Source organism: Pogoniulus pusillus, chromosome 4 (assembly GCF_015220805.1).
Source record: "Pogoniulus pusillus isolate bPogPus1 chromosome 4, bPogPus1.pri, whole genome shotgun sequence".
In the NCBI taxonomy this organism is placed as follows: domain Eukaryota; kingdom Metazoa; phylum Chordata; class Aves; order Piciformes; family Lybiidae; genus Pogoniulus; species Pogoniulus pusillus.
The window spans coordinates 44,160,173-44,173,947 of record NC_087267.1 but is presented as its reverse complement, the minus strand read 5'-3'; the positions used below and the strand labels follow the sequence as shown (position 1 = coordinate 44,173,947).

The 13,775-nt window shown below is 45.1% G+C and overlaps 1 protein-coding gene across 1 annotated transcript in view; it reads right to left on the bottom strand.

Annotated features, from left to right (window-relative positions):
- MKLN1 (muskelin 1) overlaps positions 1–13,775 on the bottom strand; it is a 144,620-nt gene that overhangs the window by 41,741 nt on the left and 89,104 nt on the right. Inside the window, exons 10-11 of the mRNA XM_064142724.1 lie at positions 7,047–7,259; positions 2,577–2,798 (exon numbers count right to left, since the gene is read on the bottom strand). Of these exons, the coding sequence (XP_063998794.1) occupies positions 2,577–2,798; positions 7,047–7,259 (435 nt within the window). The remainder of the gene's footprint in view (positions 1–2,576; positions 2,799–7,046; positions 7,260–13,775) is intronic.

The following is a 13,775-nucleotide window of genomic DNA, read 5'->3' as shown; positions in this document are numbered from 1 at the left end:
CTTCCAATCTGGCTGATTCTATGATTCTATGATTCCTTCCAAGTTTAAAATCATGCTGTAACTATCAGGTCTGTTAGGCCTTGAGAAGACTTTTACTGTCATCTCCACAACAATTCACAGGGAACAAAACTGTGCAGAACAGTGAATTCTTCTCAAACTCAGTAAAAGTTTAAGAATTCTTGATTAGATTCCTGGTCTTGGAATTTACAATTTCTCCATTACAATTTCTCAGAACAGAGAGTGGTTGAACACTGAAAATGGTTGCCCACAGAGATGGTGAAGGCTTCATCCCTCAGGACATTCAAGGTCAGGTTTGAGAGGGCTCCAAGCAACCCAATCTAGTTGAGGAAGTTCCTGCAAGAGAACTAGATGACCTCTAGAGGTCCCTTCCAATCAAGTGGATTCTGTGCTTGCAAGAACTAAACCATTAAGGGCGCAAAGCTTCTCCACTCCGAACAAAAAGCCTCTTTCAAATGCAATTTTAAAGGCTTCTTTTTCAATCACAGGAAATTACATCTCAACATGACAAAAATCTTTTTTACTGTGAGTGACAGAGCACTGAAACTGGCTGCCCAGAGAGGTTGTAGAGTCTCCTTAACTAGAGATTTTCAAAACCTACCTGGACATGTTCCTGTGTGACCTGCCCTAAACATTTCTGCTTTAAAGTGGGGTTGGACTCTCTGGAGGCCCCTTCCAACCCCTATCATTCTATGATTCCTGTTCTATAGGAGACCACAAATCCAGACACCACAGAGCTTCAGCTCTAAAGTGACAGGGCAGATTTTACATAGTTAGCTTGTCTGATCAAGCTGTTAACTTCAGAACATTAGAACAGCAATTCATCACTCAAATATTAAAGGATTAAAAGTTTACAAGTATAAAAATCCATCAGGTTGTACCTTCACTGCAAAAAAAATAAGTAAACCAGAAACTACTCTGTCCTGGTGAGACCTCATCTTGAATACTGCGTTCAGTTTTGGGCTTCCTGGTTTAAGAGGGACAAGGATCTGCTGCAGAGGGTCCAGTGGAGGGCTGCAAGGATGATTCAGGGACTGGAGGGCACTGCCTTATGAGGAGAGGCTGAGGGACCTGGGGCTGCTTAGTCTGGAGAAGAGGAGAGCAAGAGGGGATTTAATAAATGTTTATAAACACCTGAGGAGTGGGGGGACAGGATCTGCTCACTGCTCCCTGGGATAGGACAAGGAGCAATGGGTGTAAGATGCAGCAAGAGGTTCCCCTCAAGGGGGAACTTCTTTACTGTAAGGGTCACAGAGCATTGGAACAGGCTCCCCAGAGGGGTTGTGGAGTCTCCTTCTCTGGAGCCTTTCAAGGCCTGTCTGGATGTGTTCCTCTGTTATCTGTGCTAGATTGTGTGGTCCTGCTCTGGCAGGGGGTTGGACTCGATCTTCTTGGTTCCTTTCCAACCCCTAGCACCCTGTGAGCCTGTGAAAATATGAACTGTAGGAGAAACCATCCAGGTACCAGCACATTACTAAACTCAGAACAGGCAAATGGCAAGCAGTAAGCCAAGAATAACAGGTTTATTACTTCTTTGACATCTGCCAAGTGGAAAGTCCGTAAGAGGCAGATTATTTTTCTTTCTAACGGTTGAGAAAACAGCAAAGGACTTAAACTTCCATGACCTGTGTTTATAGAAACCTCTATTTGTACATTTACCACAGACACATACTCAAAATATCCTCAGGTACTGTGCAGGACACTGTGTGGGAATAGTTTTTTTACCAGATTTTAGACAGCCATCCAAGACAAAAGTAAAATTAAAAGCTTTCAAAGCATGGTATTCACTACAATAACTCAATCTCTCATTTCCAGAGAAATAAACTCAGTCAAATTGGTCAGGACTGAGGTTTTCTATCTGTATACACTTGAATAACAGAATATTACTTTAAATTTTCTTCCCCATGTCAGAATTTTATGTCACCAAAACTCTGCAAACTCAGAAGCTGCCATGTAAAATGCAGCACATGGCTGGCTCACCTTCAGATGGCTCTCAACCAGGCTCTTTTCTGCCAGGCAACTTTGCAGCCACTCTGTCGAGAAGCCTGTAGTGTTGCATGAGGTTGGTGTGACCCAAATGCAGGACCTGGCACCTGGCTTTGTCAAATCTCATACAATTAACTTTGTTCCATCGATCCAGCCTGACTACATATTTGTACAGAGCCTTTCTACCTTCAAGCAGATCAACACTCCCACCCGGTTTAAGTCTCATCTGCAAACTTAATGAGGGTGTCCCCAATTGCCTCAATCCAGATCACTGATAAAGATATTAAAGGGAACACGCCCCAGTACTGAGCCCAGGGGAACACCACTGCCAAATGGATTTATCTCCGTTCACCACCACTCTTTGGGCTCAGCAATCCAGGCAGTACTTAAGGCAGTAAACTTCCACCCATCCATTAGCAGCTAGTTGCTCCAGAAGGATGCTGTGAAAAAGTGTCAAAGGCTTTACTAAAGTCCACATAAACAACATCTACAGCCACTGCCTCATTCACTACGTGGGTCACCTTGTCCTTAAAGTCAGGCACCAGAAATCAAAGCGTGCTGTGGATACTTACAGAGTGGAACAACATACAGTGTCCTATTCGGGACTGGATATCCTCAGGCCCAGCATTGCAGGAATCCTCTCTCAAAAGTTTCCATGTCTGACACTGGCAGTCAAAAGCAAACAATCCACTGAACTGTGGTTCGCTGGCTCTGCTGTCGTCAACGCTGCCGTTGCAGGTCAGAATTCTGCCCCCAAAGGTGTAGATCATGTGTTTTTCAGAATCCATACACATCTGTGAGGAGGACAGAAGCAATTTTAGGCCAAACATTAAGACTTGTTTCATCTTAAATCCTAAGAGCATTCATCTCTCCCAAGCAAGTGATACCTAGTCAGCCAGGACTAAATAGAGAATAGGCTGAAGATGAGCCAGCAGTGTGACCAGGTGGCCATGAGAGCCAATGGCATCCTGGCCTGCATCAGGAACAGTGTGGCCAGCAGGACAAGGGAGGTTATTCTGCCCCTGTACTCTGCACTGGTCAGGCCACACCTTGAGTACTGTGTCCAGTTCTGGGCTCCTCAATTCAAGAGGGATGTTGAGGTGCTGGAAGGTGTCCAGAGAAGGGAAACAAAGCTGGTGAGGGGCCTGGAACACAAACCCTATGAGGAGAGGCTGAGGGAGCTGGGCCTGTTTAGCCTGGAGAAGAGGAGGCTCAGGGCTCACCTCATTGCTGTCTACAACTACTTGAAGGGAAATTGTAGCCAGGTGGAGGTTGGTCTCTTCTCCCAGGCAACCAACAGAACAAGGGGACACAGTCTCAAGCTGTGCCAGGGGAAAGTATAGGCTGGGTGTTACGAGGAAGCTCTTGACAGAGAGAGTGATTGGCATTGGAATGGGCTGCCCAGGGAGGTGGTGGAGTCGCCATCCCTGGAGGTCTTCAAGCAAAGCCTGGCTGAGGCACTTAGTGCCATGGTCTAGTTGACTGGATAGGGCTGGGTGCTAGGTTGGACTGGATGATCTTGGAGGTCTCTTCCAATTTGGTTGATTCTATGATTCTAGGACTGTGCATACCTCCTGGACCTCTAGTAACCATCTAAGAACATCTTTGTCTTCACATTGGACAGGTATTAAACTCAGAATTTAACATACAAGTTTAATTTCAACTTACCACTTGAAGAAAAAAAAGGAAGACTAAATGTACCCCCACACCTAAAAATCTTGCCTCTAGCTGATGATTTCAAGGAAAAACATTTTGAAATCTTTCACCAGGATTCATAGCCATTTCTGCCTCTATGTTCACAAAGTGTCACCTTTTAAAATCACAGAAAACATAGAACCAACCAGGTTGGAAGAGACCTCTAAGATCATCCAAGCCAACCTAGCACCCAGCCCTAGACAATCAAGTAGACCATGGCACTAAGTGCCTCAGCCAGTCTCTTTTTGAACACCTCCAGGGATGGCAACTCCACCACCTCCCTGGGCAGCCCATTCCAATGCCAATCACTCTCTCTCTGGCAACAACTTCCTCCTAACATCCAGCCTAGACCTCCCCTTGGCACAACTTGAGACGGTGTCTCCTTCTTCTCTTGCTGCTTGCCTGGCAGAAGAGACCAACCCCACCTGGCTACAGCCTCCCTTCAGGCAGTTGTAGACAGCAATGAGGTCACCCCTGAGCCTCCTCTTCTCCAGGCTAAACAACGCCAGCTCCCTCAGCCTCTCCTCATAGGGTTTGTGTTCCAGGCTTTGACATTGGCTGTTTGCTCCAGAACATGGTTTAACAGCCAGGGTGGTCTTAGTTTGAGGGTTGGACTCAATGATCTTAAAGGTCTCTTTTGACCAAAACAATTCTATGATTCCACACAAGGGAGAAGATCAAATTCTCAGCTAATTTATTGACCAGTACTGAATCAACTCAAAACATCAGTCTGGGATTCCATTCCCAGCATTAACTTCAGTGCAATCCCTATTCCTTCAACATGAAATAGGGGCATAACCTGGCCAAGGAATTCTGATGAGACTGCAGCAGGAATACGTTTATCCCCCAAACCTGAATTCAGGTTATGGCATGCAAGAGATGCACTGCAGTACAAATCAGACAGCTCCCTGAATCCAAGTGATGTTTTCAGACACAGCACAAGGCAGAGGGTTACAAAACACCAGAAGGGGAGGAGGAAAAACAAACCAGACAAGATTACAGCAAGATACAGAGATGCTACTCAGCAAAGCCTACACAACACGCTTCTATTGCAGCACATTTCTGTAGGTTAAACACAAACTGCTATCGCAGTAGGTACTGAGGGAAAGAAAAGCAGCAGCTGCAGATTGATAAAGAATTCAAGGAGGACATTCTTTCCTAAAAGACAGCAGGGGGAAAAGAAACTATTTCAGAAGCAGGCAAACAAGATACCCAGAGTAGCCCTGCCAGCTGACAATTTACTTTTGCCTTTCCTCCAACACCTGGGAGGTGGTATTCGATATTACCAGAAGGGAGAGAGCAATTGGCTTTTGTTCTGCAGACAACACGTATCTTTGCTTTTGGTGTCAGCAGAAACAAGAATTGTGCTGGCAAACAGCAGCTCTGGTTACAAAACAGCTAGCACCAGTCACAGCAGTCCTTGGGCTGCTTTAAAAATGAGTGCTGACAAATGCTGCTTCTTGGCCCTGCTTTATAAAAATCTAATGGGAACAAAGCACCTTTTTCAGCTATACAAAAAACATTAAGCACACAACAATGTAAGGAAGAAGTCTGAATACGTGGCCAGGTGTGTGGCTTTTCAAAAGATTAGTAGCCACACCTCTAAGGTGTTTCAATCCCTACATAGCAAACAACACTACAAATTTCAAGAGATAAGCAACTTTGAAAGCATCCTGATCCTGCTGGCCCCATTTCCCTAGCCTGCTTCTTCCAAACGTACCATACACAGCTTTGCAAGTTATTCCCCAGCGCCTTCTGAGTAGGCTGATCTGCAAACCCAGCTTGAGGAGACTGATTAAAACCAGATGAACTGTGCTTTGAGCTTTAATAAAACATGTCTTAAGAAATGAATTGGTTTGCAAAGGTTTTTATGATTCTTCTGACTTGATTTGATTAGAACACCAGTAGTCAGTGGCGTTAATGAGCAATGCTGTCGGAATTTAACTGAGTGCAAATCACAGCCTTCCTCCTCAGTGCTACTTTACATTGCACAGCACCTCTGTGCTTCAGGAGGCTATAGTCAAAACCTAGCAGTGTGCTCAGGTGGCCAAGAAGACTGGCAGCATCCTGATCTGTATCAGGAATAGTGTGACAAACATGGCTAGAGAGGTGATTATCTCTGTACTGGTGAGGCCGCACCTTCAACACTGCATTCAGCTTTCGGCCCCTCACAGATGGACGTTGAGTTGCTGAAGTGTGTCCAGGGAAGGGCAACAAAGTTCTTGAAGGGTCTAGGGAATGTATCACACAGTATCATAGTATCATCAGGGTTGGAAGAGACCTCACAGATCATCAAGTCCAATCCTTTACCACAGAGCTCAAGGCTAGACCATGGCACCAAGTGCCACGTCCAGTCCTGCCTTGAACAGCCCCAGGGACGGCGACTCCACCACCTCCCCGGGCAGCCCATTCCAGTGTCCAATGACTCTCTCAGTGAAGAACTTTCTCCTCACCTCCAGCCTAAATCTCCCCTGGCGTGGCTTGAGGCTGTGTCCTCTTGTTCTGGTGCTGGCCACCTGAGAGAAGAGAGCAACCTCCTCCTGGCCACAACCACCCCTCAGGTAGTTGTAGACAGCAATAAGGTCTCCCCTGAGCCTCCTCTTCTCCAGGCTAACCAATCCCAGCTCCCTCAGCCTCTCCTCATAGGGCTGTGCTCAAGGCCTCTCCCCAGCCTCGTCGCCCTTCTCTGGACACGCTCAAGCATCTCAACGTCTCTTTTAAACTGGGGGGCCCAGAACTGAACACAATACTCAAGGTGTGGTCTAACCAGTGCAGAGTACAGGGGCAGAATGACCTCCCTGCTCCTGCTGACCACACCATTCCTGATGCAGGCCAGGATGCCACTGGCTCTCTTGGCCATCTGGGCACACTGTGGCTCATGTTCAGGCGGGTATCAATCAATGTGTCTTATGAGTAGCACATGAGGGAAATGGTTTTGTTTAGTCTGCATAAATGGATGCTGAGGAGAGACCTCATTGCTCTTTACAACTCCCTGAAAGGAGGTCACAGTGATGTGAGGGTCACTCTCTTCTCCCTAGTACCAGATGACAGAATGAGCGGAGACAGCCTGAAGTTGCACCAGTGAAGGTTTAGGTTGGATAACAGGAAAACTCTCTATTGGAAGGGTGATCAGTCAATGGAATAGGTTGCTCAGGAAAGGGCTGGAATGAGAGCCTCTGAAGATGCTAAAATAAAATGTAGATGTTGCACTTCAGGACACGGTTTAATGGCCACAGCCGTATTGGGTTGACAACTGGACTCAATCTTGGCAATCTTTTCCACCTGAAACAATTCTGTGATTCTATAACCGCCAAAACTTGGCATGAAAAAGCATCAGTGTGGCTGACCTGATGATCAAACACCAGCTTTGGACCTCCATCTGCGGCGGTGTCTTCGCTCAGGAGCATCCACGTGTTGGTGTCAATGTCGTAGCGGTAGAAGTCGCTTTTCAGAGACTTGCTGTTCCTCACGGAGGAATCCAGATAGCGTCCCAGGGTGTAGATCTGCCTCCGCTGAATGTCGATGCACATCTTGTGACAAGACCTGGCGCTGGGACCACTCTAATGAAGGAAATCACAAGAGAGACAGAGATTAAGTAATGCTCCAGGTAGGTGGCTGCACACTAAGGGCAAGGAAATACTATTTGCAACTGGAAATGCTTCGAAAATCCAAGGCTTCTAATCCAATACAGATGTGCTGGTTAGAAGCAAGCTGGAATGTTTTGGTAAAAGAACTAGATAACAGGCAGTGAAATGAAAACAATTGATGTCAACTTCTCTCACAGTCATGCTGAGAGCTCTGGGAAGAAGAAGTAAACTTTCTCCATTTTGTCTTCTTCTTCTTCTGCCTTTGCCTTCAGACCTGGTCACATCTCATTAACCTTGCTCCTACTAACCTTGCTCCCTAACCTCTTGGCTGCACCTCTCTTCTTCCTGAGAACTGGGGTAAGGTTGAGAGGGCCGGGGGGGAGGTGTTGGGGTGGTTTGAGAGCCCCTCCTGGGGACTCAGGTTTCTGGGAGGGGAGTTGTGCTTTTGTATTGTTTATCCTTTGTATATTTCTGTATATAATTGTATATAACTGTATATAGTGTAAAGAGCTGCTTGTAAATTCTGCTAGCTGTAAATAAATTGCTACATCTATATTCCCAGGGTCCCTCTGAGTTAGCTGGGGCAAATACAAAGTGTGGGGGGGGGCGGGTAAGAGCCCAAACCATCACAACAGGTGTAACGTGTAAGTATCTACACAACAGGACATTCCAGAACTTTTTTTTGTCCTTTAGAAAGCCACCACCAGAAACCTTAAGCCTTTTTATCAAACTTATGACTTGAAACATTTTTGGTAAGGTTCCTTAGACCATCTCCTCCAGAAGTAATTCTCAGAGGCATGTGAAGGCTACTTGATCTTTTCAAACAACAGAAGTTGATGCACAAGGAGCAAATTAAGATGTCACAGCCTATAAATAACTACATAGGAAGAAGATTAAGAAGTGCTCTATTACAAGAGCCTCCGTTTTATTAATAGGTTGTTTTCTAACAGATCAGAAGCAGGCACTCCCACAAGCAACCACATCCCATAATAGGTCTTTGAAGGTAACAAAATCAGTCCCTGTCCTTCACAAACAGATACAGCCAGTCCAGCTTCCAACAACAAGGAAGTTTCCCACGGTGAGCAAAAGTGCCATGAGTTATGAGCTCCAAGAGCAAAGCAGAGGGCTCTTGTCAAATTGTTTTGTGTTTATGCATCTAGAAGAGTTAAAGCTAAACCACAGAGCAATTAATTCAACAATGATGATACATAGTAGCAGGCAGCATCATTTCTGGTTCCCAAATCTCTTTTTGTGAGACTTTATACACTCGTTTTGAAGCATGTATGATATTATTCCTCTACTCCAAATTATTAGAAATCAAGACATGCAAAGCTTTACTGCAAAATATCAAGACAGGAGAAAATGAACAAGCAAACAAAAAACCCAAGCATGCTGCTATCTATGCTTATAAATAAATTTTGGAGTTAATTTGTCCTTAGTTTGTCTAATTTTGATAAATTGAGGATACCAGAAGGTTGCTTAGCTAACTCTGAGAGACTGGAAACCAACATCAGAACACATAGTATTTCAAGTGACAGAAACAGGCAAGATGTACAGAAGGCTGAAGTAGAAAAGACAAAAAAAAATATCCCAACTATTAAAGCTGGGTTGGAAAATAGTTATTCAAATAGGCCAAGATGTACAAACCATCATTCATTAGAAGACTTGGGAGTTAAGGGGAAGTAGTCATTGTCACACCAAATAATCAGCACAGTATTTGTTCCATGTGCTACTAAATACTGTTTTGTGGGGAAAAAAAGTTACCTTCATAATTGTATCATTTCATGTAAAAAATTCAGCTGAAATTATTACTGAGCTTTAAAGTCCTCACATGGAGAATTTCATCCAGTTCTGGAGCCCCTGGGACAAGAGGGATGTGGAGATGCTGGAGTATGTCCAGAGAAGGACCACGAGGATGTTCAGAGGGCTGCAGCAGCTCTGCTATGAGGACAGACTGAAAGAGTTGGGGCTGTGCAGTCTGGAGAAGAGGAGGCTCCCAGGTGACCTTCTTGTGGCCTTCCAGGGTCTGAAGGGGACCTACAAAAAAGCTGGGGAGGGACTTTTTAGGCTATCAGGGAGTGACAGGACTGGGGGGAATGGAGCAAAGCTGGAGGTGGGGAGGTTCAGAGTGGATGTCAGGAGGAAGTTGTTGAGCGTAAGAGTTATGAGAGCCTGGCATGGGTTTCCCAGGGAGGTGGTTGAGGCCCCATCCCTGGAGGTGTTTAAGGCCAGGCTGGCTGAGGCTGTGGGCAGCCTGCTCTAGGGTAGGGTGTCCATGGCCATGGCAGGGGGGTTGGAACTGTCTGCTCCTTGTAGTCCCTTCCAACCCTGACCAATGCCATGATTCTATGAAATTCTGCTGATAGAACACACCACTAAATTGGATAAAATAAGAAAGGAAGCATTACATCTTTGCAGTTAAAAATACTTCACTACTTAGATTATAGAATCCAATTCCTTGATTAAACAACAGTTCCAGGGGAACTGTTTGCAGTCGCTCCAACAGCAATGTGAAGAGGTGAGCTCAATTGTTCATATTTTGTAAATACGAAGCATTATGCTGGCAGTGATTACAGCTTTGAGGATTAGTTACTTCATGGTAATTAAGATAATTTTCTTTACTGAAAAAAAAAAACAAACCCCAAACAACCACACTGCTTGAAGTGAAACATTAGCATAAAACCCTGAAATGCGGCAAAAAGTTCATTCATTGCCTTTGGTCACACACAAGCGGCTGACAGAAGGCAGCAACATAATTTACCTTGTTCCTAGAAAACACAAACTCATCTTCCAAAGGACACTGTTCCAAAGGCATGGGGTAGCTTCTTTGTAAGGAATATATTGATCTCTATTCACAAAGGTTGTCCCTGATTCACATAGAAGTAACCCCAGCAGACAGTGTTCATCTCTAGTTACGCAGCTAGGACACACAGGCTCACAGGATGTTAGGGGTTGGAAGGGACCCATGGAGATCATCAAGTCCAACCCACCTCGGCCAGAGCAGGACAATACTATCCAGCAAAGAGCACAGAGGAACACATCCAGACAGGCCTTGAAAGCCTCCACAGAAGGAGACTCCACGACCTCTCTGGGGAGCCTGTGCCAGTGCTCTGTGACCCTTACAGTAAAGAAATTTCCCCTTGTGCTGAGGCAGAGCCTCTTGTGCTTCAACTTACACCCATTGCTCCTTGTCTAATCACAAGGAACAATTGAGCAGAGCCTGTCTCCCCACTCCTGGCTAGCCCTCAGATAGTTATAAACATTTATCAAGTCCCCTCTAAACCTTCTCTACTCCAGACTAAAAAGTCCCAAGTCTCTCAGCCTCTCCTCATAAGACACTTAAGGATGTGCCACTGCTTCCCTAGCAGACAGCATGTATTTGCCTTGGCACAGCTGCCTTGTAGAGAGAATGTTAAGATCTGCCTGCGCCTTTCACTGCTTCCCTCTGTCAGGTCACTGCAGTCTTTTCACTGGACTTAGTGATCTAAGTATCTTTCCCCACTGCCTAACCTCTGTGTGCTCTAAGGGCTGAAGTAAATGACACTGAATTTGCTCAAACAACAGCTTCAGCACTTTCAGGAACAATTTATCCATTTCCACACCTGACTTATCTTGAAGAAAAGCTCCATCTTCAACTGAAATTGCCCTAAGTACAGATAGAGAGGGTGATGGAGAACTGGAAGAGGCAGCCCAGAGAGGCTGTGCAGTCTCCTTCTCTAGGAAGATTCCAAACCTGCCTGGACACTGCAATCCTGGCCAATCTTTTCTGGGTGACACTGTTTTAGCAAGAAGAATTAAGACTAGATGATCTCCAGAGGTCCCTTCCAAACACTATCATTCTGTGACTTGATGAATCTAAGACACTTAATACCTACAAGAACAGTTTCAAGTCATTGGCATCAACAGCACAGGTACTACATCAACTATTTCATACATCCTAATTCATACAACACTCTTAGGACTGTGTTTAATTGAGAGAAGAATTCAGGACAAGTCTCTTCCCTTGGATTATGTATTCATCATGTCTCACTCAGTAATATCTGCCTTTTAAAAGGGCTATGAAAGGTTTAATCATTTAATCTACACAAGCACAGAAACTTCATCAGCTCACATTCACTTATCTCCAAGCCTACCAACTCGCAGCGCTATGAACATACTTCATAGTATGAAGTCTCTTGTAACAAAGAAAACTTCAGGCAACTCAATCTTTTCTGAGAGATAAATGGAGTTATTTCTGCATAACACTTAGAAGATCACGTGGAACTTGCCAGAAGTTTCCAATTTAATCTAGAAGTTTACCAATATGAGTAAGTGACTCCACTGAACAGTGGCACACATTGGTTTGACATTTGAGGCAGGAGAATGGTCTAAATCTGTGTTCACTCCAGAGCTATTCAATTTGACCACAGAACTCCTTGGATTATATATACACTTCAAAGTGCACACAAAGTTCACTTACAAAGACAGATTTGGACAGACTGAAAGATTAATCAAACACTTGCAGGCACATGTGGTGAAGTGAATCACTTTGTGGGTGGCTGCGAACGTTCATCCCAAGATGCGTAGTTGGCGCGGTTCCAACAGCAAGCCCGTTGTTCAAAGACCATGCTGCCACAACTCGTCATGGGGAAAGTGACCCAGCACATTACAATGGGAAAGAGGCTGTTCATTCCAGAAGTGTTCAGAGAACTTGACCTCTTCTATGCAAGAAGTGAGAAAAATCCACCACGATAGAAATTACTCTGCAGTTGAAGAGATCAAGCAGAAGAACAAGCTTTTCTCCCCTCCTGTCAGGAGGTAAGTTGGGTGGCAATCCACGAGTTCATGTCCCATCGACCAAGATGAGTGGATGTAACTAGAGGTCTCCATACCCTTATCTGAACGTTGGACTTACAGCCAAAGAAACTTCAGATACTTCTTGTCCCTCTGAATATACTAACTGCTACCCCCAAAAATATTTGCAGAGGCCACAGAAATGCTGAGAGGGCTGGGACACCTCTCCTATGAAGAAAGGCTGAGAGAGTTAGGGTTGTTCAGCCTGGAGAAGACAAGGCTCCAGGGAGACCTTACTGCAACCTTTCAGTACTTAATGGGGGCCTGTAACAAAGATGGAAGCAATCTTTTTAGCAAGGCCTGTTGTGACAAGACAAGGGGCAACAATTTTACACTAAAGGGAGGAAGTTTAGACTAGACACAAGGAAGATGTATTTTTTTTATGCTGAGGGTGGTGAAATACTAGAACAGGTTGTGCAGAGAGGTGGCAGAAGCCCCATACCTGGAAAGATTCCAGGTCAGTTTGGATAGGGCTTAGAGCAACCTGATCTAGTAGATGTCGTCCCTGCTTATTGCAAGGAGGTTGAACCAGATAACCTTTAAAGGCTCCTTTCAACTCAAAGAGTTCTGTGATTCCATGACTCCAATAAAGACTAGTTTGCCTGCACACTTACTGATAACCACAAGAAAAGATCAAACAAGGTTATGCTGTCCTGAGCACAGCAGAAGGCAACTAAAGAGTTGTGATCAGCTTCCATTATCTGCTCCTGGAGTTATCTGACTTAACAACAAATCAATTAAGTGTATTCCTTTAAACCTAGCTTTGTTGACTGTCTTCCAAGCTGTTTGCAGGTAGGACCTATGGTTTTGTAGATAAAACTTCAAGAACTCAGTAACTGATTTAGCAGAGGTCCTGTTTCCCAAACAGAGCACATCTCGGTTAAAATGGACTCTAAGTCACATGCAAGAGCAGCGCCCAAGCGATTTGAACAAACACCAGCTTTGGGGATTCTTTCCAGTTCTCATCAGGAAGCTTCTGGCATGCACACTGCAGAAACCACACGTGAAAGAGGCTTGTGACTAGGCTAAGGTCTTATTCAGACAGCAAGCAATGTGTGACACTGCTTTGGCCAGTCCAGTCCCTCCACTGATGCCAAGGCTGCGATGGCAATAGCAGAGCATTAGCATATCGCATTTCTAACCTACAGGACACCAAAACAATACCGCAGATTACTGAGCATGGCCACTGTTCAGTTTCTGTGGAACTCCAAAGCACCCACACAGAGCTGAGGCTAACCTGAACAAAATGGCTCTGTGCCACCCAGCACCACCGTGCAATTAGCACAGCACAATAACAGCTAAGACAGATTAAGCAGTGCGCGCCACGGCCCCGTTTTAAAGCCATACAAAACGCCAAGCTTCTACGCTCAACTCTGACAGCCTTCCTCAAACGAGTTGGTCTCAGTGTAACTCCTCTGGTCTCTAAACCAGAGATAAAAAGCCTGATGAGGGTGGGATGGCACAAGGAGGGTGACAGCTCCTACACTTGGGAGTGCCTAAGAAGGGCTTTTCAATCCTTTAAGCAGCGAGGAGCATCCAGGGCCAAACAGGTTTTTGGTTTCGTCAGTGCTACACGAGATTCAATTGTGCAACGCCAAGTGAATACACAGTATACTTTATGAAAAGCCTTCTCAACATACTAAGCCACTTTATAAA